Source organism: Notolepis coatsorum (genome assembly GCF_963971535.1).
Source record: "Notolepis coatsorum genome assembly, chromosome: 2".
Lineage (NCBI taxonomy): Eukaryota > Metazoa > Chordata > Actinopteri > Aulopiformes > Paralepididae > Notolepis > Notolepis coatsorum.
Window position 1 is genome coordinate 76,379,900 of NC_140166.1, and position 27,004 is coordinate 76,406,903.

The window sequence follows — 27,004 nt, forward strand, 5'->3', positions numbered from 1 at the left end:
GACAATGAGAGGGGAGCAATATAGCAGTTAATACACACACACACACACACACACACACACACACACACACACACACACACACACAGACACACACACTCTCTCTTTGTCTTGCTCTCTCTCTCTCTCTCTCTCTCTCTCTCTCTCTCTCTCTTCTCTCTCTCTCTCTCTCTCTCTCTCTCTCTCTCTCTCTCTCACACACACACACACACACCCACACAGGGCTGTTGGTTCATAGTGTTGCTGGTAGTCATGGTAGCAGTCCCATCGAGAGGCTTCCCTTTGATTCCCACCAGCAGACCTGTCAACCTACTGTCTGTCTGTGTGTGTGTGTGTGTGTGTGTGTGTGTGTGTGTGTGTGTGTGTGTGTGTGTGTGCGTGCGTGCGTGCGTGCGTGCGTGCGTGTGTGAGTGTGTGTGTGTGATATTAGTCTCCTACCACATCCAGGCCTCTCTTTGTACAAACTGTCATCCTAATGTTTGACCTGTGTGTATGCGTGCGTGTGCGCGCGTGTGTGTGTGTATATGTGTGTGTGTGTGTGTGTGTGTGTATATGTGTGTGTGTGTGTGTGTGTGTATGTGTGTGTGTGTGTATGTGTGTGTGTGTGTGTGTGTGTGTGTGTGTGTGTGTGTGTGTGTGTGTGTGTGTGTGTGTGTGTGTGTGTGTGTGTGTGTGTGTGTGTGTGTGTGAACTGATATATTGCTTTCTTGCTACAACCAGGCCTCTCTTTGTGCAAACTGTCAACCTGCTGGTTGATGTGTGTGTGTGTGTGTGTGTGTGTGTGTGTGTGAGTGCATTTGCATGTATGCGTGTGTGTGCATGAGTGTGTGCGCATGTGTGTCTGTTTCCCACGGACCTGTCGCCTCGCTCCACTAGGTGTGAACAGCTGCACGTCAACATCTGGGTACAGCCCTTAACATGACAATGTGTGCATGTGTGCGTTTGTGTGTGTACGTGTGTGCATGTGTGCATTGTGTAAGTGGGTATGCACATACACACACAGTAGCATCTGTGTGTGTGTGTGTGTGTGTGTGTGTGTGTGTGTGTGTGTGTGTGTGTGTGTCTGTGTGTGTGTGTGTGTGTGTGTGTGTGTGTGTGTGTGTGTGTGTGTGTGTGTAGGTGTGTGTGTGTGTAGGTGTGTGTAGGTGTGTGTGTGCGCGTGACTGTGTGTGTGTGTGTGTGTGTGTGTGTGTGTGTGTGTGTGTGTGTGTGTGTGTGTGTGCGCGTGTGTGCGTGTGTGTGTGCGCGTGCAATTACGTCCATGTTTCTAGGTGTTTAGTTAGCTCTGTTAGCATTCCTTATTCAAAAACAATGGGCACAGCCAAAGATACTGCAGAGATAATGAGACGTCTCAGCTAGCCTGCTCTCCTCGTGGGGACATGTCTCAGGGTCTGGAGGACCACCCATGAGGGGGAACGAGATGAGACAACACTGTTGGCTCTCTCCCAGGGAGGGATGCAGAGACGAGGTCTTCTCCCTCCACCCTGACCTGCTTAAAACCCCATTAACAAGCCATCTGGAAGGTCAGAGTGGGTTCAAATACGACTTGGCTTTGAACTCAAGGATGGGCCAACAAACACACCCGCAGACACACACACACACACACACAGACAAACCACAGCGCTTCCCCTGTATTCTCCATTAGGCCTTTCTGTGACTCATGGTCTTGTCCCATGTGACCTGGTCACATGACCAGGGTAAAACAAACACTAAGAATCATTTAGCATATATCACTTGACCCGGTTGTCTCACACTTATTAACCCAGGTCTACACATGTCGAGGTGTCTTCTATGCCGTGTCGCTCAAGTAAGACATATTATCTTCAGGTAGGGCTGGGTGATAAAACGATAATGATAATTATCGCGATATATTTTAATAATCGATATTGATCGATAATAAAAAAATATATATCAATTAAAAAAAGAGATTTCTTTTTCTCTTGTCCATTTATTTTGTTTGCTTTCTAATTTAAAATACAGTTTGAAACCGTCTGTACACAGTAGGCTATGTGTGCTAGCAGAGCTAGACTCCAGTCACGAGTCACGGTGCCAGTGGCGGCTCTGCCACTAGGGGCGCATGGGCGCCGCCCCACCTGCTGTTAAATCAGAGAAGAAGAAAATAAAACTTTTTAGTTTTTTGTTTTATAGCCCTATAAATAATATAAACATGTTTAAAATGAATAATATTTACTCATTTTAAGTATGTTTGTATTTCCAATGCACAATATAACGTTATTATCTCAAATAAAAAACACTCGTTTTCCTGAGCAGGAAGTGACATCACGTTTTTTTTATTTTTTTATTTTTTCGTATTTCTCGGCCCGGGCTAGACGCGATAGCGCTCTGAGTGCGCGTCACAGTTTGATCGCTGTATCCGTCACAGCCAATCAGTGCATAACGCTTTGTGCGTTGAAATATGACTATTATGTTGGAATCCGGGCGCGATTTGAAGCGGTCTAGCCAGTAGCGTCAAGAATTTCTGTAGCCGCATTTCGCGGAGACGCTCTCTGATTGGCCGACGCCTGTATTTTTTTCCGTAGCGTCTGATTGGCCGAATCCAATTTCTAATGTTCCAATTCTAGCTTATTCCTAGGTTGGTCCGTTGGTTGTATAGATAGTTGTGTTGTTGTTGATGCAGGCAGCTGTTTGTCTTAGAGCGTGCCGTGACTGCAAGTTCTTTAGACTGTTAAGCTTAGGCACTCTTTCAAAGTTGGTTAAGGTTAGAGTTTGTCTTAGAGCATGGCGATAGAACGCCAGGTAGTTTGCAGTCTGTTCGAGCGGAAATGGACAAAGGAATGAAGTACTTGTGGTGTGGTGCTGCTAACTGCTAACAAGCTAACACTTGGCTAACAAGCTATATGGCGGATGCAGTCTGGACACAGTGGACAGTGGTCTGGAATACATCAACAGTGGATTATACACTACTTTATCAAGGCAAGCCCTCCTGCCCTGGACGTGTCAACTAAACAGTGAGTCTCTCTCTCTCTCTCTCTCTCTCTCTCTCTCTCTCTCTCTCTCTCTCTCGTGCGTTTGGATTGAAAATACGTGGATTATGGCTTGTTCAATATCGTCTATGTTTGAATGAATGAATGAATGAGAACTTTATTAACAGATTGCAGAATGGGTACAATACAGTACGGCTCAATACACACAATTGTTAAGGGGATGCAGACCAGAGAAAGACGTTTGTCTTGTTTACATCAGGGTCCCAGATTTTCGATTCATATCGATAGTTTAATAGCTAGCCTTGGCTCGTTTAACAATATGCAAAATATGTGTACAGCCCTGTACTCATACTGAAGTTATTCTTGGTATATAATAGGTCTGATTGTGTAACGAATCGATTCCACGTCGCGCTGTGTGTGAGAGAGAGAAGGAGAGAGGGAGAGATCTGCCTGTATTTGGAGACGGAGCGAGTTTTGTTTCTAACTTTTCTATTTATATATTGTGTTTCAAGTTGTGAATTAGACTATACTTTATTTGACTGGTTGTGTGTTGTTGTAGTAACAGCTGAGCGACTCGTTCATAAGAGCCGATTCATTGCCGTGAGCGTGAGTCGAATCGCTCACGTCTTGCCATGAGTCGGTTGCGTGGTACTGTACATGTTTGCAAAATGTTTGGTATAGCGCCCCTAGTGGCGAAGCATCCACGGGCCGCTACTGCACGGTGCACGCTTTTTTGTCCACCAAAAAAGCGCCAAAAGATAGAAAAGAAACTAGCAGAGCCAGAACTGTTCAACTCCCCTGGAGCCACAGCCAGCAGAGAAGCCTGTTTACTTCCGCTTTCAAACCAGCTGCAGCCTGAGAACTGGAGTGTGAGGGGCTGTAACACTAAAGATGCTATTTCTTTCTTCTTCAATACTCGAGTGATATGATAACATTATTATATCGTTATCGTGATATAATTTCTGGCCATATCGCCCAGCCCTATCTTCAGGACAGTTTGAGACAAAAGCCACAGGGCTGTTGGAAGAACTAAATGGTAAATGGCAACAGCTTTTATCCAAAGCGCTTTACAATTTTGTTCCTCACATTCACATACCGGCGGCTGCGCGTTAGCCTAGCTTAGCACAATGAATGTAAGCGGACAGTGCCGGTTAGCCTAGGCATTGTCCAACTAACACCTCTCCCGGAGGCTAACCGGCACTGTCCGCTTCCATTCATTGTGCTAAGCTAGGCTAACGTGCAGCCAGATAGCTTTCTACTGAACGCACAGAGAGGAAACTGGTATCTATCTTCTTGTCTCTCTCTGGAGAAGATGGTAAGCTAATTTCCCAACATGTTGGCGTGTTCCCTTTAAGCTCAAATCAGGTTGAACACAGATACAAAAATAGATACAAACATGTGACCAGAAGAAAATGCCGGTACAAATCTCAGAACCCGCTGGGAAGGTCCGGGCAGGAGGAAGAGACGGTCTTACGTCTGTTGTTCATAATTTTTCAATGCAGAGTTTCTGTTTGTTGGACAGGCCTGACAATTCATCCGTCTCTGCCAGATTTGTGTCAGTTTTTGACAGACAGAAAAGTTCAGGAAAAAAGTCCTGTAAATGCACAATTATGTTAGCTACTGTAGATTCGGAAAAAAGAAAAAAAAAGCGAATAAGTGTCCAAACCAACGGCACAAGTGGCATTATGAGCAGACGCAGTCATGAGAACGCTGTTTGGTTACACTCGCCGGCTAAAGCTAGCCCAGACCGTATATCATCCCAAGCTTGCATCCGTTAGTATTCAAAGCATTCATTAATCCCTCTGGTATCTTATGTTATTATGTTTAAGGTGAACCCCCCCTGCAAGCATTTAGCCAGAGGAAAAAGCAGTTACTGTGTGCTGAGAGGCAGCTAACGCTGGCTCTGCAGTGAGGTCTAACCCAGTGTTTACCCTGTCACAGTGCCACAGGCATGAGTGGCTGCCCTGCGCTCCTGAGGGAAGAGGAAGCCGAGGAGGGTTAATTGAGCTGATCGGAACTGTCTGATCTCAACCGTCTGAAGCTATGCGTAGATCTGTGCACTTCCTGGTGTCCATGCAAGAGTGCAATGGTCCACAGAATGTGAGTGAGTGAGTGAGTGAGTGAGTGAGTGAGTGAGTGAGTGAGTGAGTGAGTGAGTGAGTGAGTGAGTGAGTGAGTGAGTGAGTGAGTGAGTGAGTGAGTGACTATCCCACAGTGGCAGTTACTGCGCACAGTGCACACAGTGGGAAAAACACATCAAATCAAATGTATTTGTATAGCCCGAGATCACATGGAATAGCCCCCATGGGCTGTACAAGTATTCTTGTCAAGAAGAAACATCACAATAAATAGAGAGAAACCGGATGTCGGTGATAATAGTGTTGCAATGGATGATAGATGGATGGAGAATAGAACAGGCGAATAATTGGAATGCATGGATATATACATGTAATGAAGCACATATATATATATATATATATATATATATATACATAGTATCTAAGGTACATACGATTTATTTTTATTATTAAGAACAAAAACAAAACAAAAAAGCATAGGAAAACTGAGGGCAATGTAGAGTGGATCCATCGCGCCTGTGTAACTTTCCCGTGGAGGAGAGAAAGGAGACTCTAGAGACGGCATGTTATACGGTGGCGGAGGATTTGGCAATATTTCGGATTTAAACCCCACAAGCAGCAAAAGCTCGACAGGAGAGGAGCTCAGAGGACCAGCGGTAAATAACAGTTGATTGATCCGTCGGATCGAAAATTGTAGGGCTGACCTCGACTAGTCAAATAGTCGACTAATCGATCGAAAGGAGCCGTAGTCGACTGCCAACCTCTTAGTCGGATTTTTTTTTAAATAAATTTAAAAAAAGGATTGTAATTTTTATTTTATTATTATTATAATATTTTTAAATATTTTTAAATCATTCTTTCCAAAAGCAAAGAGGCCTAGAAGTGTGGCTAACGCCAATGGTGCGCATACCAGAGAGGCTAACTGCCTAAGAAAACGGGCACAGAGGCACTGAAAGAGGATTTCACACAATAGACATATATCTATGTGTAATGGCTATTGTGTCATAAAGTAAATAAACTCCCATTTATGCTTAATGTAGACCTTTTTTTATTTGTATGTCAGTTCAGACTCAACCTTGATGACTTGGACTCAGACTCGGACTAGGGTAATGGGGACTCGACTCACGCTCTTCTTTGGTGACTCGGACTCGAACACTGGGGACTTGAGACTCGACTCAGACTCGAGGTTTAGTGACTCGACTATACAACACTGGCTCAAGCCACTAAAACCATGTCAGGGTTAAGAGTCCAGGAAGCCATGCGCTCATGGCACTTCAGATAAAACACATCAACCAAATGGAGTGTGTAACCTGCAGGGGTGTAAAAAGTACCCAGCAATTATACTTAATAAGTAAAAGTATGGGTACCGTCTCAAAATCGTACTCAAGTGAAAGTCAGAGTATCTGGCTAAAAACACACTTGAGTAAAAGTCTAAAAGTTTCTACTTTTAAATGTACTTAAGTACTAAAAAGTAAAAGTCAAAACTTTTTCTCCGGTGTTTAATCAAAGATCCCCGCTTTCTAGTCTTGCACAAGGACCAATCAGCATGGGTATGGGCGGGTTAACTTTCCATTGATGGGGATTTGATTGGCTGTTTTTAAATAAAGCGCAGCCGCAGGATTAATAACGTTAACGTTAGTTCGGCCAGAGAAACGAATATACTAATTTTATACTAATTACGAGATTTGTAGGTCTGCATTTTAAATGTAAGGAGTAAAAAGTATGTTTTTTCCCCCTCTGAAATGTAATCGAGTAAAAGTACAAGTATACAAACCTAATAATACTTGAGTACAGTACAAATCCCCCAAAAACACTGTAAAAGTACTGTACACCTCTGACTACAACACTGGCTCAAGGCACTAAAAACCCCTGTCAGGGTTAAGAGTTCAGGAACCCATGCGCTCATGGCACTGGCAACAGTTGCTTTAGATAAAACACGTCAAGCCAATGGAGTGTGTAACCTGTCACGATAATGTCTATTAATTCTGATCCGAAACACAGCGTTTTGTTTATCTTCAGATACGCCTCTAAGCCTCCGTTCAGACCTTCTATATCTGAGGCCACATGGTGAAGTCACATGGAGGCGGACGGCAGTATCAGGTCGCCTCCTATCTCCTGACGTGCCGCTAATTAGCTGCTAGGAACGAGCTGCAGACACGACGGGCACGTTGCCTCTTACACACACACGCGCGCACACACACACATACCGTACATACTGTACACACAAACATAGGCACACATGCATGCACGCACACGCGTACACACACACACGTGAGTGTGAAAGGGAAACTTTAATTTGTCTCCCTGTTCTTATCTATCCTGCTGGCATCATCCACTCTCCTCCTCTATTACATGTATGTCCTGCCCTGTTCCCCTTTCTCTCCTCTCTCATCCCCTCTCCTGTCCTCTCCCCCTCCCTCTCCCCCTCCCTCTCCTGTCCTCCTCTCCTCCCTCTCCTCCCTCTCCTGTCCTCTCCTCCTCCTCTCTCATCCCCTCTCCTGTCCTCTCCTCCTCTTCTCTCATCCCCCCTCCTGTCCTCTCCCCCTTTCTCATTCCATATCATGTCCTCTCCTCCTCCTGTCTCACCCCCCTCCTGTCCTCTCCTCCTCCTCTCTCATCCCCTCTCCTGTCCTCTCCTCCTCTTCTCTCATCCCCCCTCCTGTCCTCTCCCCCTTTCTCATTCCATATCATGTCCTCTCCTCCTCCTGTCTCACCCCCCTCATGTCCTCTCCTCCTCCTCTCTCATCCCCTCTCCTGTCCTCTCCTCCTCTTCTCTCATCCCCCCTCCTGTCCTCTCCCCCTTTCTCATTCCATATCATGTCCTCTCCTCCTCCTGTCTCACCCCCCTCCTGTCATCTCCTCCTCTCTCATCCCCTCTCCTGTCCTCGCCGCCTCCTCTCCTCCCCTCCCTCTCCTGTCCTCTCCCCCTCCCTCTCCCCCTCCCTCTCCTGTCCTCTCCCCCCCCCCATCTCCTGTCCTCTCCTCCTCTCCTGTCCTCTCCCCCTCCTTCTCATGTCCTCTCTTCCCCTCTCCCCCTCCCTATCTATCCCTCCTCTCCTCCCTCTCCTGTCCTCTCCTGTCCTCTTCCTATCCTGTCCTCTCCTCTCCTCACCTCCCTCTCCTGTCCTCTCCCCCTCCCTCTCTATCCCTCCTCTCCTCCCTCTCAAACAGATGTTGATCCTAAGCATACCCTTCTTGACATATATGAAGCCTTCTGATGGCACTGGGCAGATCAGATTTACAACTAAACCACCTGAAGAACAAAAGACCCCTCTGTGCTACCCCCCCGCCCCGCCCTCTCCTCTGGGGCTTGGAGGAGACAGGATAGGATCTGACGAGGCTACATGAGCACTACCTTCCTCCACCACCGCCCCCCAGGAAATTACCGCAGGTAATAATAGCTAATCCTAAATTAGCCATGAGTCATGTTGTGCCAGACACCGGTCTTGGTGGAGGCTGGAGAACAAGCCGGTATGGCTGACAGGCTGGGGGATGACTGGGCAGGTGATTACAGACCGGAGGAGGTACATGAAGTCATGAAGGAGACAGGGACTTACAGTGTTCGCTTCACAGATCAGGGCCAGAACAATATGGCATTTTTGAGTGCCTAATTTCCCGATAACTGTATATCTGCCGATATATATATCGGCACAGCCCTAATATATATATATATATTAGGGCTGTGCCCAACTAAGGATTTGGATGGTCGACTATGATTGGAAAAAAAAAAGAAAAAAAATATAATATTTTTTAAATATTTAAAAAAAAAATATTTTATTTTTGTATCATTCCATTTGGGCTGTGGGGGGTGATTAACATCTGAAGGAGTTGACTGAAGGCTTCTTGTCCTCTGCAAAAGCATGCAATTGGTCCACTGATGGATACATCTTGATATTTGTCTAGTCTAGTGTGTTCATTAGATGGGTGAAATCCTCTTTCAGTGCCTCTGTGCCTGTTTTCGTAGGTAGTTAGCCTCTGGTATGCGTGCCATTAGCGTTAGCCACGCTTCTAGGCCTCTTTTCTTTTGGAAAGAATGATAAAAAAAAAAAAAAAAAAATTATAAATTTTTATTTTTATTTATTTTTATATTCGACTAAGAGGTTGGCCAGTCGACTACGGCTCCTTTCGACCGATTAGTCGACTAATCGACTAATAGGGGTCAGCCCTAATATATATATATATATATATATATATATATATATATATATATAACGGCTAAGAACCTAGTGTTTATATGAAATGACACGATGTTCATGAGGTGAGCTTACTTTGGTTTGACAGTATTGTCAGCCGTGCGTGTATCAAAAGAGCTGCAGCTCGTATCTGTTAACGGACAAGTAGGACACGGGTGGTAACCATGGTAACCATCCCCCTGATGGACGTGTCTACTTCCTTCGCCTCGGGTCAGCTGAGGAGCGGGACTTCACTAAGCTACATATTACAGCCGCTCAAACGACTGTGAGAGAGGTTAACCGTCTGTAGTGTGATAGTAAAGGGTTAACCTTGTGTAGTGTGGTAGTGAAAGGGTTAACCCTTTGTCGCGTGGCAGTGACAGGGTTAACCTTCTGTGTTGTCGCCGCCGTGAAAGGGTTAACCGTCTGTATTGTCGCAGTGAAAGGGTTAACCGTCTGTGTTGTCGCAGTGAAATGGTTAACCATTTGGTAGCGTGGCAGTGAAAGGGTTAAGAACGGCTCTGGGCGACGGTACCTCATAGGATTGGGGCTGATTTTCAGGACTCGTGACTCGACTTGGACTCGAGCGCTGATGACTCGGACTTGGACTCGAGCGTTGACTGCATTCGGACTTGGACTTGTTAATTGATAAATACAGTTATTTATTTTAAAATAAATTGTAATAGGCCCTAATCATTTGGCATGAGATATTGACGGCTAGTGCATTTGTTTGGCTATTGTGTCACAAATATAATAAACTCCCTTTGAAACGGTGACCGCCGTGTCATTTATGTAGACCTTTTTTTATGTGTACGTCGGCTCTTTGACCGCCAGAGTGGAGTGGACTCAACCTTGATGACTCGGGTGGCGGTCAGGTGGCATAGCGGAGATTGTGCTCGTCACCAATGCAAGAGGCTGCGGTCTCGACTCCCGGAGAGTCAGCATTGCCTTGGCTCGGGCTGATCGCTATACTAACTCGTTTGGCTGGGTTAGGGGGAGGGGAGCCGTGGGTGGGTCCTGGGCGTTGTGGACAGCGACCCCTACAGTTCGGTCGGGGCGCCCCTGCACAGCGAGGGTAGGATCTGGAGAAAGGTAGTGTGACCTTCCACACGTTACACTCTCCCGGTGAGAATCTGCGCTGCCAGGCTGGCTGCCGGCTGGCTGCACATGCGTCGGAGGAAAGCATGTGACAGTCTCCGGCCTCCCGGACCAACAGTAGGGGGGGGTGCGCAACAACCAGGAAGGGGGTTGGGAATTGGCATAACGACTAACAGTCGGATGGGAGAACAATCAGAAAAAGGAGGGGGAAAAGATAATAAAAAAAACAAAAAAAAACTTGATGACTCGACTCGGACTCAGGCTCTTTTTTGGTGACTCAGACTTGAACTCGGACTCGAAAACTGGGGACTCTTAGATTTAGTCTACTACGCTGCGATCTTGTTTTGAACGACGTTCGAACGGTTGTTTTCACTCAACGTCTAGTTCAATTCAAACGTCAAACGCATAGTACAGAGAGCGGACAGACTCTACGCGCTGACTGACATCTTGACAAATTTAACCAAATTGAATAACAAATAAATGGCCCGGGTTTCATAATCGGTCCTAGAGAATACGTCTGAGTATAATAACAATGAATACAGTGAAGATGTATACTGTTGAAGAACGGCTGCTGCCGACTGAGCTCCAATGTTGCTAGTATGTTGCCGCATCCGCAGAACTCCATATGATACAGATCAGCAGAAAGCCCACATCAGCCAAAACAAATAAAAGCAAGATTTCCATAAGAGACAAAGGCAGGGAGACATGGGGAAAGACAAAGAGAGAGAGAGAGAGAGAGAGAGAGAGAGAGAGAGAGAGAGAGAGAGAGAGACAGGTAGACACACAGAGAGATATAAAAGACAGACAGACAGACAGACAAGGAGACAGACAGACAGACAGACAGACAGACAGACAGACAGACAGACAGACAGACAGACAGACAGACAGACAGACAAACAGACAGACAGACGGACGGACAGACAGGCGGAGAGACAAACAAAGACTGAAGTCCACATACCTAGTGACAAGAACGGCTGTGTCGACGGGCGGGATGTCGTCGCGGCCCCCCGGCACGTAGTTGTTGCCGAGGTAACGAGGACCCCCGTACTCCTGGTACTGCCAGTGACAGAAGCTCTCCAGGGCCCTCTCCCCGTGGTGCCCCACCTTCAGCTTGGCCTAGAGGAGCAAGGGGATCACAGGTCACAGGTCACAGGTCACGCGTCTAGCACACAGTCTCACTCTCTCAGAGTGACTGACAGATGGGGCGACAGAATGAGCTTAGAAAGTGTCACTGATAGAGCGAGTGGCCAGAATAATCAGTGCTGAGGGCAAATCAGCATCCCAGGCAATAGCCTAGATGTTAGACTAAAAACACACTTCTTCAATCAATATCTGAAATGAAAGAAGAGAAATGACCTTCTCACTGTCTTCTACTATCATGCACTCTTCCACTAAATAATCTTCCATGCCCATATATATAATCTTATATGCCTATCTTATGTCTGCACGTGCACGTTCTACGTTGCACTACTTTTATTGTCTTTTATACCTATTCTAAATGTCTGCACTTGATACATTGTTTTTATTCTGTCCACTGTATGCTGATTTATATGCCTATGTTAATTTTGTGCTACTTGCTGTGGGGCACTTTGGGCTGCGGTCCATGTGTATGAAAGGTGCTATATAGATAGAGATGTTATTATTTATTATTATTATATTATAAAAAATCCTCTCCATTGCATTGAAATGTCTGTAAGTCTCGACGACATTGAAAATGAGGGTGACCTCGTTGTCCTTTTTGAGAATAAATAAAGGTTTGAATTTAATTGAATTGATTACAACCTACTATACGAATATGTCTCTACTACTATGCACTCAACACTGCAGCACCCAAGTTTCAACACTGTTTGATGAACATTGTCACTCAGCTGAAAGAGTTGTACCCTTTCTGCTGACTTGTCGTACAGAACTTGCAAGTGGCGTTCAGCTAAATGACTAAATGTAAATGTAGCCTGATAATAACAAGCTATACATTCTAGGTACCAGACACTGTCCAGAGGGGAGTACTGATGTTTTTATTGTTTCAGAATGAAGTTTAATATAACTGTTCGTCATGTATTGAGTTTATCGAGTTTATTAAGATCCCCATTAGCTGTTGCATGACAACAACTAGTCTTCCTGGGGTCCACACAATATATAAAAGACTTTTACAGAACAGTAAAAAAAAAAAAAAAAAACTGATTTCTGAAGTCCATTTTCCTTCAAAGCATTGACTTTCATATGTGCCATCATATACCACTTATTTTCTGATTTTCATTTCATTGGAAAGAAAATAATGATAATAATAATAATAATAATAATAATAATAATAATAATAATAATAATAATAATAATAATAATAATAATAATAATAATAATAATAATAATAATAATAATAATAATAATAATAATAATAATAATAATGATAATAAAATAAGAATAAAGTACTTATATCTGCATTTACAGATGCCAGCCTTCAATTATCTTAAGGTACAACTACCTGAAATGAAAATAAAAGAGAAGAATGAATCGCACCGATGAGGGCTCGCTCACGTGTGTGTGTGTGTGCTAAATATGTGTGCGCTGCTTACAATCTTTGGGTTTCTAGATGCCTTTTCAATTCACTCAATAAAGCTTGACGAATTAAACCAGTATTTAAATGAGATAAACTGTCTTGAATGATGTCATCGCAGCAGACCCAGCAGTATTTTGGGAGAGGCAGCGATTTCGAAAGGAAAGGTTTTCACTTCACTCTCACTGACTCTCCTTCAGCTGTGGTCTGACGGAGGAGATTAACCAGAGCCAGACTGGGACTGTAAAAACACATTAGGCATATTGCATTGTAATGCAGTCTACAAATACCACCGCACGTTCCATGATTTATTACATAAGCAACCATTTGGGTATTACAATCTCGGAGCTATTTTATAACAATGACGGCAGGTGGACATAATAAAAACTGATTATTGGATGAAAAGGAACAGTGCAAGCGGAGGCTTTATAAGTCCCTGGACTAGCTAAGATAGAGTAGCCTTTAAGCCTCTAGTTTAGCCTTTAGTCTACAAGCTACATCGCCACTAGCCCAGGCTACTTGTAGCTGCTGGGAGGGGGGTCATTGCCCCTCATGTGAGCGGAGCTAGATTTGATAAGCCACATAAATGACAGAATATAGGCTACATAATGCTAATTGTACTATTTTGTGCTTCAAATTATTTTTGACACCATTCTGCTCTAAATATGCCCATCCGTGCCAGTTAAATGAAAGAATTTGACAGTTTGATTGGAATTCAGAGGAGGGGAGGGTTTACGCTTTAGTTTTAAGTCATTCAAAAATGTGTCATTTTATGACAGGTTTATCCCTTTTTTGATCATTAACCACTTAAGCATCCGACGGCGGGCCGTCGTGCGCACGTCGCAGCACTTTGGCCTCGCCTGTCGGCTCCGGGCTGCGTTTTTGCCGATCAACCCAGGGCCGCCTCAAGGGGTGTGCGAGCAGTGCGATCGCACAGGGCCTCGCGGGGAGGGGGGCCTCGCAAAAAAAATAAAAAATAGAATGTTAACAATTACTTTACGGCGGCTATGTGGTGTAGTGGGCAAGGCGCTCGCCATCAACGCTGGAGACGCTGGGTTCGAATCCAGCTCTCTGTGTTGCTATCAGCTTGGCTGGTCGTTCATACTAGGGCTGGGCGATATGGCCAAAAACGTTATTGCGATAAAATTATAAAATTATTTTCATATAACTCGATATCGATAATTATCGTCGATATAATGTCTGTCAAGTTTAATTAACTTGTTATGCCCGGCGCCGATGGACGGGCTATTAATAGACTTGTTTTGCTGCTGCGAATGTCTCGAGAGTCGAGTTGATGTCGTCATCAGTCCGCGCACGTTAGCAGTTAGCCAGCGCAAGCGGAGTATCTCATGACAATGTACTAAATATGACCATAAAATACTCTGTTCCGCCCCAATACATTGCAACAACGTCCACCGTATACCCCACACTACTATAACAGTTACCCTCAGAATTCAAAACACACACCAACTCGGCAGGTAAACTGTAAAATAGCGCCGTGCAAGCTAATTATCCTAGCCAGCCTCGTTTACAAGCGGTGTATTCCATGACAATGAACTAAATATGACCATAAAATACTCTGTTCCGCCCCAATACATTGCAACGACGTCCACCGTATACCCCACACTACTATAACAGTTACCCTCAGAATTCAAAACACACACCAACTCGGCAGGTAAACTGTAAAATAGCGCCTAAAATCTAGTTTTGCTTACATGCTTATATATTTCACATTAGACACGTTTGTAGAATGTGTCTGACTTAGTCCGGGCTCTGTGGCTCTGCAGATATACTATTGGAGCTCTGCGGCTCTGCAGATACACTATTGGAGCTCTGCGGCTCTGCAGATATACTATTGGTTTCAACGAGGGGAGGGGTTACATAACTTACAGGTACGGGGTCTGACTATTCGGCGCTATCCACGGGAGCGCTGTGCAGCATCGGAGCAGAAGAAATAACGCTGTGTGCCGTAAGCTTATCAAAACCAAGTATAGTGATTAGGTTATGCCAAGACGAAGAGGACGTTCGGCAGATGGACTGAAGATGAAAGTTGTTGCGTATTAGAAAGTTCAGTCAGGCTAGCCATGTCGGCTTAGCTAAAGGCAGGGACAACTAACTAGCGTTAGCTACGTTATCGAGTGCTTAACGTGTGGCAGATAAACTAGGAACAGACTCCCAAGTTCATCCCAACGGGGGGGACAATATGGACTGGTGAACTTTATCATCTCCACGGTTGTCTCCTTCCTCTTAGACGTTTGGTGAGTTTTTAATGCAATCTATTCTGTTCCCGCCGTGGATCTCTCTCTCGCTCTCTCTCTCTCTCTCTCTCTCTCTCTCTCTCTCTCTCTCTCTCTCTCTCACTCTCACTCTGTCTCTCCCTCTCTCTTTCTCTCTCTCTCTCTTGCTCTCTCTCTCTGTCTCTCTCTCACGCTCTCTCTCTTGCTCTCTCTCTCTCTCTTGCTCTCTCTCTCTCGCTCTCTCTCTCTCGCGCTCTCTCGGTCTCTCTCTGTCTCTCTCTCTCTCTCTCACTCGGTGTGTTGCATCATGCAAGGGTCTGCTCACACTGTGCTCATGCAGTTTGTGACGTGTGTACTAAGCTTATAGAGTTCGATTCAAATAAGGCAAAACTGCAAATCTGCATGTCGTGCTTGAAAAATGTACCTGGCTTTAAGCTTGTTTATCAGGTTCCAGGGGTGTTTTATGCATTTTCCCTGTTACTGCCAGGTGTACGACTGTACAGGTGCATTACCACTAAGCCTCGGGCAGCGCTATTATTTAAGAATACGTTGACTGGGGCGGTCAGGTGGCGTAGCGGATATTGCGTTCGTCACCAAACGCCGGAGACGCTGGATTCGCCTGTTCGAATCCAGCTCACAGCTCCGGCGTTGTCACCAGCTTGGCTGGCCGTTCACACTAATACAATTGGCTGTATTGGAGGGTGGGAAAGCTGGCGCGGTGGGTCCGGGTCGTTGTAAACAGCGACTCCTACAGTTCGGTCGGGGCGCCTGCTCAGCGCGGATAGGATCTAAGGGGGGTAGTGTGATCCTTCCACACATTACACCCTCTCAGTGAGAGTCCGCGCTGCCAGGTGAAAAGAAGCGGTTGATTGGCTAGACGTGTGTCGGAGGAAGCACGTGATAGCCTCCACTCTCCCAGACCGACTGTGGGGGGTAAGTGCGCAGCGACCAGGAAGGGGATTGGGAACGACTAACATTGGGATGGGAGAAAATCGGAGGAAAAAGGAGGGGGGAAAAGATAAAAAAAAAAAAAAAAAAATACGTTGACTGTATCATATGCCCATCCTCGGGCAGCGCTATTATTTAAGAATATGTTGACTGTATGCCCAGCCTCGGGCAGCACTATTATTTAAGAATATGTTGACTGTATGCCCAGCCTCGGGCAGCACTATTATTTAAGAATAGGTTGACTGTATCATATGCCCAGCCTCGGGCAGCGCTATTATTTAAGAATACGTTGACTGTATCATATGCCCAGCCTCGGGCAGCGCTATTATTTAAGAATATGTTGACTGTATGCCCAGCCTCGGGCAGTGCTATTATTTAAGAATACGTTGACTGTATGCAAAAAAAACGTATTAATAAAAAATTTATATAAAATAAAAATTATATTATTTATTATATATATTTTTTTTTACCTTTAGGGGGGGGGGGGGGGGGGGGGGGGGCTCGCGTTTAAATCTCGCACAGGGCCTCGCATTTCTCCCAGACGGCACTGGATCAACCAATACATTGTCGGAAAGGTGAATTTGCCGCCTTTTGATCGTAACCACACTCAACCTATTGCGTGTTTCCAGTCTTGAGTTACAAGACCAGTGAGTGTCATTTGACAAGCCATTCGTACAAGTGACCACGTCCGCTTTGGCCGGGTCCTGAACAGACCAGTCACCGTTGATGGCGAAAAGGATTGACCACCTTTGTAGCCAATGAAATTCTGGAGCCAGCGCTATCCCATGCGGGGGCTGATTGCAACGAGAAAGGGGTAGAAGAAGCCAGGGAAGTCCTTTGTTTTGACTAGAGCCTAGAATCAATGGAAGCGGACGGCCATTTTGGATAATCATGCCGAATTAACGCCGGTACACACATTACAAAAACCTTTTTAAAACATTCATTTTCTGTGGGATTGTTATCCTCTTAACAGGTGGCAGAACGTATATGTCCCGTTTTCTACTTGCACGAAAGTCACGGCACTTTGCGAGTGTCTAGCGGCTCGTGGCTGCATTTTCCGCATATAACATATAAATTACCGTTCGAAAGATTCATTTGTTGCCGTTCGAACGCCACCTCACTCGACCAAATCCGTGCCCCGTTTCTCGAGTTACATGACAATATGTCAGGTGAGCATCTTTTTACACGCCACACGTCAGATGACCACCCTGGACTCCAGACACTCCAGAATTGCCAATCATCCGCTGATGGCGAAAATTATCGGTCAGCGTTGTAGCCAATGAGTGTACCTTTCCAACGATACCCCAAGTGGGGGGGTACGAATAAGGGATCTAGGTGAAAGTTGACAAGTGAAAACCAGAAGTGAATCACACTTCAGAATAAATTTTGGAGAGCTTTTTCTTTGTCGCCGGTTATACTCAGACGTCTCTCAAAGACCCATTTCTGAACGAATTTTTTGAAAACTTTGACCTGTACTACATAAGACTTCAGGCTATGGAACCGCATGTTTCCCAGCTTATACCTCTATGGAATCTTGCAACCACTACACTACAAGTTCATGTTCAACTCAAGTTCAGACCTCTGTTACTCTATTTCATTAGCACTAAAAGTGATTTTCCTTTTTTGCATTAGTAACTTCAGAATGTTATCTTTCAAAAGAGACCAGGCTCATGCATGTGCTATAAGTATAAAGTATAAAGCTAAGCTTTTCAAAAAAAGTATGCAGTCCTAAAAAAATATTTTGCCACTTTTCTGGGTGCCTGACTTTCCGGCACCGGTGGTTGCGCAAATCCCATGTTAGGCGCGGCAACACAGCGCAGTCAGTTTTCGGCTGAGAAAGAATTTTTTATAAAAAAAATTTCAATGGGTTCGCTGAGGTGATTTGACGGAAGTATCACTCCGCATGGCGCCACAGGGAGTATATAAGAGCTGTTGGAGTCCCCCAACCGACCTGTAGGAGTCACTGTCCACAACGTTCAGATTACCACCCATCGACTTCCACCCGCTGACTCTGCCAATTGAGCCAGTATGACGGCCGGCCCAAGCCGGAGGCAACGCCGACAGCCGGATTCGAACCCGGTGTCTCTTGCGTTGGTGACGAGCACAATGCCCACTGCGCCACCCAGCCGCCCAAAACGGGGTAAGTTTGAAGAAACATTTCAACACACACATTCAATTATTTTATGAATTAATATGTAATATGTAAAAATAAAAATAAATGTTTTATCATATTTCATCTCACTAATTCATTCATAACTTTTGAACAATAGATGCAATTTCTAATCTGTCAACTGCCAACAAGATTGTCTACATTCCATTCATTACACATACATTTCAACCAAGTAAGGAAAGTGCTTGAAAATTTATTTTTATCTTCCAAGTTCAATTTCAACAAGTTCAAGTGCAACTACATAATAATAAATAATAATAATAATAATAATAATAATAATAATAATAATAATAATAATAATAATAATAATAATAACAACAACAACAACAACAACAACAACAACAACAACAACAACAACAACAACAACAACAATAATAATAATAATAATAATAATAATAATAATAATAATAATAATAATAATAATAATAATAATAATAATAATAATAATAATAATAATAATAATAATAATAATAATAATATTTTATATCATTGGAAAGCCCTGGAGCGAAACAGTAAGAAGCATTTTGTATAAAAGTATTCTGTACTTCTGTATGACAACTATTAAAGAAACTTGAAACTAGTTGTTAGCTTCAAAATGGTACCAAATATGAGGTACTTTGAAATACCCACTAACAAATAATCCATCACAAACCCATGAAGGTCCAGCTCAGAATAGGGTCATATTTGGAACAGTAGGTGTAAAAGGGTTAAGAGGTTATAAACGTTGGACATGTACTAGCTAAGACTTCATTTGCACTTCATTGATTCTTCCTTGTTGTGGACGAAAGATCATAATGTTTCCTTTCAAAAGAGACCAGACTCATGCATGTGCTATAAGTATAATGTATAATATGTAGTGCTGTCAATAGATTAATACAATTAACTAATTAATCTCACAATTTTCTGTAATTAATCTAGATTAATCTAGATTAAAAATAGCATTTTTCTACTTAAGACCAAAGCTTGTAACAGATATTTACTTGAGTAAAATCATGGAATTAATGTAAAATCAACACAAAGAAAGCGTATTTTTCGATTCAAAGACTATTTTAATAGCTTTCTTTGAATACAGTTTCTCTCCTGTGAAATACAAATGTTCAACAAAACCATCAACATTGACTCAGCTAGACCTCTTTCTTATATCCACGGCGCTGAGATTGAAGATTTTTCACGCCATATATTAATCTAGATTCATTTATTTTAATGCTTTAAATAATTTAAATTAATCTCCAATGTTAAAGCTTTAATTTTGACAGCCCTAATAATATGTGATGCATAATGTGGTTAACAGGAGTGAAAATCTTAACACTGTGGTGGAAGGAGTATGGACTGAGAAGCCTCCTAGTTCATGATTCTGTTCATCAAATAGGATCCTTAACGTTAGGTTATGACTATAACCAAGTTCTGTTAGTATAGCGACGCTCGGCATCGCTCTCTGCACTATCTCGCGCACTGAATAAAGACCACAAATGTACCTTTAATCCCAATATTCGTCTGACCACACCCCTATCAGCTTACCCATATAAGCAGGGGTGGGGCCACCCACTCGCCTCCTTCCCAAGCTTTCGCCACAAGGCGAGGTCAAAGGCTGCAGCGGCGTCGGATGCCGAGCGTCGCTATACTAACAAAACTTGGTTATAGTCATAACCTAACGTTCTGTATCGTATACGCTCTCGCTCGGCATCGCTCTCTGCACAAGGGAGGCCGAGCGAGAGCCAACGGCCGACAAATACACCCCGCTGACAGCCCCCCACAACCATCAGAACAGGGAGGGCCGAGCCCCCCCGACCCACCCTAATGGAGGGCACCCCCCCTATTAGGGGCTTCACGGGAGGGTGACGGACCCGACCGTGCGAAGAGGCACTCAAGCAACTCAACGCACAGGGTGAGCAGACCGTGGCTTGACCCCACGACTACACACACGCACAACCCGCATGCCACCCGGGAACGAACGGAGGAACAACCTCGTTACTGCCCCCAGAATCACGGGGTCAAGGGCAAACCCAACCCCGTGGCAAGGCCGTAGCAGCGGAGCGCAAAGGAAGACCCAGACCCACCAAAAGGACTGGACTCCCTGGAATGGGGGCCCGGAGAAGTCCATGATGCCAGCATCAAGACCCCACCAGGTGGGCACGTAGTGCCCCGCCCCCCACATCGCCAGCGTATTCGGACAAAGGCCCCTCAGTTACTGCACCTGGTATTCCCAGGCGGTATCCCATCCAAGTACTAACCAGGCCAGAACCTGCTTAGCTTCCGAGATCGGACGAGATCGGGCGTGTTCAGGTTGGTATGGCCGTAAGCCGAGCGGGCCCTGTCCCCCCAATAGTACACCGCCTGGCACACTGACCCTGCAGAACAGGCAGTCAGCATGGCCGTAAGCACACAAAAAAGGTTAACCAACGGAAGCAGGCAGCGCACCGGGGAAAAACCAGGCAACAGGCTGTTAACCCTAGCCTGGAGACTGCGGACGAGACAGGCGCCAGAGGGGACTGCTGAACACAGCCGCCCCGGCAGAAGGGGCGTATGCTGGCGTTGTTGCATGACCAAGCCTCCATTTAAAAACCCCCACCCAGAGGGGTTGAGGCAGAGAAGGCTGACACGATTGGCAGACGTCATGAACGTGCAGGGGCACCCTCAACCGGTGAACCCGAGAGTCGACACTGCTCCAACACACCAGGGAATCAACCACCTCGGCGTTACCCAATGCGGTGGTTGTTCCTATAACCCCTCAAGAAAAAACTCCAAAACACACCTGCGGGTATACACCGGCTATACCGCAGTACAAGTGTCTCAGTTTTAAAAAAAGGGTTAACCCAGGCCTACGGGTCGACGAACATTACCTCGGACCGGGCCTGGCGATACGGGAAGCACAGGGTCACCAGAGGAGGTCAAAGACCACCCCAACAGGCCCCTCTTCGCCATGCGTGAGAGAGGAGCGAAAAAGAATGGAGAACCAGCCCCTAAGCACACCGTACTTGGTATTCCCAGGCGGTCTCCCAACCAAGTACTAACCAGGACCAACCTGTGTAGCGGCCGAGATCCGACGAGATCGAGCGTGTACAGGTTGGCATGGCCGTAAGCCATTACGACAGTGCTGAGTAAAAACGTACCCAACCAGGGTCTCCATAGCACCTAACCCTGTGACACCCGGACCGACCTGGCATTTTTCCCCCTGAAAAAAGCCCAAGTCCCTCAGGGTACCAGAACAGCAGATCTGCATCCTCGGCGGACAACGGGTTCAACTGATCCGAACCAGCGTGACCAGAACCAGTCCCGTGCCCTAACCACGCCGACATGCCTACTCCAGGAGAAAGGGCAGATATGCGTGTCGATCCTAACATGAAAAGAAGGCGCCACCCAGACGTTCGGCCGAACCGCGCCTGGTGGCCCACCCCAAGGGCGTGAGACCCCTCTACATATGTTCAGATCCATCCCGTCATCATCCCCCAGACATGAACGAGAATCCGTCGAAAAACCAACCCAGGTCGTGGGATTTGGTCGTCGGAAGAGGAAAAAACCCCCATCTCAGTTGCTTTATAAAAACGCAGTTTCAACCACAAGCAACCAAGGCGTGCCAGTCAGTCGCCTGTTTACAGCGAGCTAGCACTATACGTGCGTCGGGACACACCCCCATCAATGAACAGGCTATTTAGACCTGTCATTGAATCCCCAAGGCGCCCAGGGGAACGACAAGAGGGGTGTGACACTTCCTAACTCCAACACTTTTTGAATAGAAAAGAAGGAAGCATCAACAGTATGTATCCCAGTCTACACAGCCAGGGGTAAAAATTGTTCACATTTTTACATCTCACCACCCTCCCATAGGAAGGAGACGGGGATCCCCAGAGAGACTTCCCACGCGAGCTGTACAGATTGAAAAGAATATATTGCACCTTGAGCCATGTAAAAAATTGGTTTTAGGGCTCTCCGGGGAAGAGGCACTGAACCCATACACACTCAATAATCGAATTGAATCGAATACATATACAATAGAATAGGACACCTTCCAGAGGGTCCACTCACTTTGACAATCTGAGGAGGAAGGCTCTGTACTCTGATGGAGGCTCCCTCACATGGAAGAAGGAGTCCGAACTCACAGAAGGCCCGAATAGGCGCTTGGTGAGGAGGAGCCCTGACCACCCCCCTGAAACAGATCCATCACATGGACCTGAACAGCACACGGAAGTCCTACCAACAGAGACGCGCACGGTGACGTACTCTATGGCGGGGGAATTCCTGCGGTGCACACGCCCAATATACCAGGCCGTGGGACCAGGAAACTCCCCCCCCCCCCCCCCCCCGTAACGTGCCGAACCGCCACGTGACGTGAACCTTGAAGGACAGGGGGTGTACCCCTAACCGACAGAAACAAGGAGGAGAGGAAAGGTTACCAGTTCACCCCTTTACGACCCCACACCCATGATACGATGTAATGACAAAAAGAGAATATGACAGTCATAGTCAGCTCTATGAAGCGTTTGACAACTCCACACAGCGCATGAGCTAACCTGCTATCTGATTTTTACTAAGGAAAAAACACAGAATAGAGAGGGCTCTAAGAGCCCCGGTCCAACATACACATGTGCTTCTGTGGCCAGTCCAACCCAGTTGTAGGTCACATGACACACACAACCCATCATCACCTACAAAAAATGGCAAAAACACTCTACAGAGGAACGCCGTTTTTCATAATGAGAGAATACATAATTCTCTATTAGTATCGGCCACAGGCCTTGCTAAGCACACACGACAGCGACCAAACAATTTTTCCTTTTAGGAAAATAAAGTTTCTCCAGCAGTTTTAGCACAACCTCAGCAATCAAGCTAAGGGTTACATCGCATCCCTACCACACAAAAAACACAATTTAGTGCACAACATGTCTGATAGGAGGATGAAAAAGTCCCCAGGGAACCGGGGGGAAACACAATCCTCTTATTTTACCCTTAATACGGCCAGTTAAAACAGGAAAACCTGTTAATATGTGAACACACTGTTCATTGTCATCACAGGCTGAGAAAAGAACATTCTTTTACTCACTTGTCACTAAGCATAGCTTCATAGGTTAGTTACCTTAGTTGTGAGTACACGGTACATATAAACACCATGATGTTTCTCACACAACAACCAGATCATTTTCACATCTGTAACAACAACCCGATTTGCACGGTGAAGCTAACTGCCAGTGACAAAAACAGTCCACACATAACTCGCGTTGTATCCTAAATGCATTGCAGCAACACACGTTTTGGGAAAAACATCGTTATTCACAAAACATCTAGAAAAGTAAAACCAGAAGACGTGTTATAAGGTCTGGTCAAACCTTGTCCTACCCGGAACGTAGATCAGCGAAGTGCAGTCTCAAGACCCCGTAGACAACACAGCCGCTCCTGTGTTGGTCGAACTGGGCAGCGTCGCCGCTCCAACCCGCACTACAGTCCTCTTTGTTGACGCAACCTTGCCGTCCAGGCTCAGGGCAGGGTCGACGAACATCCCCTGTCAAGGATGACGTCGTAGTCAAGAGTGTAAAACATGTTAAAATCAAAGCACGTTCAACAGAGTAGCATTAAGCTAACGGCCGCTCCAACCGTTCGGGCGCTACTGCCCCTGCTCGCGAGACGCCGAGCTAACGGCGCACGCGACCAGAAGCGAGCTCGCGGCGGCGCGCGAGGAGCTAAAGCTACCCCGCGCCAGGCCTTGGCCTATAGCAGCAAGCTAACGTTACCTAGTGATCACGACATGCTAGCGCCGCAGCTAACAGCTGACTGGCTAACAGTAGGCCCAACCTAAGTAGGCCATGCAGCGATCCCAGCAGGCTAACGCAGCAGCTAACAGCTGACTGGCTAACCGTAAGCTAAGCAGCTATCACCTGAACATGTAAACAATGACATAACACTCACCCAGACAGGCCGCCGTTCTGAACCTCTCCTCACTTTTTAAGAGAAAAGAGAAACAAGATGTCAACACTGCTTTACAACGGTGATTTTACCAACACCCGACGGAATCAGCACAATACCAAACTGGCCTGTGTAGCTGACTTGAACATGGATCTGCCGCTATCGCACATCCATGCACATATCTCCTCGTGAAGGAATACTCTCATTTGGATATGAAAGAAGGGGCTTAAACACGGGACAGAGAGATATCCACTCGTCCAGAACACACAGGGATCACCAGTGTTAATGGTCGCGGCCCACTAGTTAAAACTACAATGGTCTTCAGACCAAGGCCTTCTGTCGCCTAGGTGGCTGAACAAAGGACCCTAGCCTGGGGCCGGTTTCCATAAACATTGTCAAGTAGCCCCCATAGCACTAACAGACAAGTGAAGCCCGCCAGCAACAGTACTCACCCAACCTGAAACCCACCGCTTCTCACAACAGCGGCGCGTCCGACAGTTCAGCTGTGGCCTGACAGGTTTCACCCCAACAAACACAGCAAGGAACTGCAGTTGAGAAGCATGCAGCGGCGTGCTCCCAATACGAAAACCGGTGGAGGGTTTTTAGAATGATCATCATCTTCCAGACACTCCAGTACGAAGACAATATCGCCGTATTTTCTCGAAAATAGTGAGAGAGAAAATAAAGATATGATGTCAACGTATCCTTGTTTCCCAAAGCTGCTCCTAATCCTTTCCATCATGGTGTCAAGTGTGGGGATCTACCGAGGCACTTCTTCCTTGTGGTGAAAGCGAGAAGGAGGCGAGTGGGTGGCCCCACCCCTGCTTATATGGGTAAGCTGATAGGGGTGTGGTCAGACGAATATTGGGATTAAAGGTACATTTGTGGTCTTTATTCAGTGCGCGTGCACATATGCGAGATAGTGCAGAGAGCGATGCCGAGCGAGAGCGTATACGATACAGAACTTCAACGCGTCCCCTTTAGTACCAATAGTCTCCTCTGATTCTAATAGTCTCCTCTGATTCTAATGATCTCCTCTGATTCTAATTGTCTCCTCTGGTTCGAACACCTTGTCTCCTTCTGTCATCTCCTCACACTGATCTGAAAGCTTTTCAGCATTTCACTGATCAAAGAGCCTCCTCACCCCTCGTCTCCTCACCCCTCGTCTCCTCACCCCTCGCCTCCTCACCCCTCGCCTCCTCACCCCTCGTCTCCTCACCCCTCGCCTCCTCACCCCTCGCCTACTCCATTTGAGTCAAGATCACTGTAGACGCACTAGCTAGACTGCTCTATCTGACCCCCCCCCCCCCCTCTCTCTCTCTCTCTCTCTCTCTCTCTCTCTCTCTCTCTCGCTCTCTCTCTCTCTCTCTCGCTCTCTCTCTCTGTTTGTCTGTGTCTCTCTCTCAGACGTCACAGCGTAGGTGAGAGCAATGTGATTTGAAATTAATTGGCTGTCTGCTTCGTTCTGTATTACAACAGACAGGTGAACCAAGAAGGACAATGTAATACCACAAGGCATTCACGACTTACTCACTTACTCAGTTAATATTGATGGTATTACAGTGGATAACTGAAGACAAACTAATGTTGCCTACAAAACAACACCACGTGAGATGATGTTATCGTGTGTATTTTGAAATATCCAGCAATGAATAATATCATTCTTAAAGGCCCAACCGGTGATCCAAATGTGAACAAATGTCTATCCCCTCCACCAAAGATAATAAGAATGGAGACATTTTCATTGTCTAGTTCAGTGGTTCCCAAACATTCTTACATTTACATTTTTACATTTAGTCATTTAGCTGACGCTTTTATCCAAAGCGACTTACAAGTTCTGTACGACAAGTCATCAGTAAGGGCACAACTCTATCAGCTGAGTAACAATGTTCATCAAAGTGTTGCGTGCTACACTGTAGATTAGTTTATTAGGACAAGTGCATGACAATAAGGTTAGTTAGGGTTAGATTTTATTTTATTTATTTATATATATATATATTTTTCATTTCAGATAATGGTTGAAGAAGTGCGTCTTTAGTCGACGGTGAAAGATTGGACGGGTTTCGGCTGTGGTGGGCAGTTCGTTCCACCATTGTGGGGCAAGGACTGAGAAAAGGCGGCTTCTCCTTGATGACCCTCCCTTTGACCAAGGCACCCCTGAAGACATCCCACAGACAGTGCTCTTTGAGCTGGAGGGCCATGTGTCTCCCGCTGACACAGCGCTCAGACACAGCGTGGAGACGGGTCCGGCAATGTGAGACAAGTGTGCGTCACACGGTGGATAATCCTGGGTGGTCGAGCGAACAGCTGATGCTGCAGGGAGAGAACTGAACGGATCCTGGAGCTAGTTGTAGTCTTCATTCATAGGGGGAGCATACACAACACACACGCACACACACACACACACGCACAGACACATACACACACACACTTGCATGCACCACACACACACACACACACACACACGCACGCACACACACACATGCACACGCAGACACACACACGCATGCACACACACACACATGCACGCACAGACACGCATGCACACGCGCACACACACACACACACAACACAGACACACACACACATACGCATACACACAAACACACACACATACGCACACACACATACAGACACACACACATGCACGCACACACACACGCACACACATGCACACAGGTAGGCCTATAGGGAAAGTATAGGTGTGGTATAGGGGTGGTATAGGTATGGTATAGGTGTGGTATAGGGCTGGTATAGGTGAGGTATAGGTGTGGTACAGGGCTGGTATAGGTGAGGTATAGGGGTGTTATAGGGATGGTATAGGTGTGGTATAGGTGTGGTATAGGGCTGGTATAGGTGAGGTATAGGGGTGTTATAGGGATGGTATAGGTGTGGTATAGGTGTGGTATAGGG

General features: G+C 45.9%; 1 protein-coding gene across 1 annotated transcript in view; it reads right to left on the reverse strand.

Annotated features, from left to right (window-relative positions):
* The window catches only part of adamts17 (ADAM metallopeptidase with thrombospondin type 1 motif, 17), a gene marked incomplete at both ends in the record, with an annotated part of 341,041 nt that overhangs the window by 224,690 nt on the left and 89,347 nt on the right, over positions 1-27,004 (reverse strand). The window contains 1 exon segment of the mRNA XM_084308233.1: positions 11,249-11,406. Within this exon segment, the coding sequence (XP_084164359.1) occupies positions 11,249-11,406 (158 nt within the window).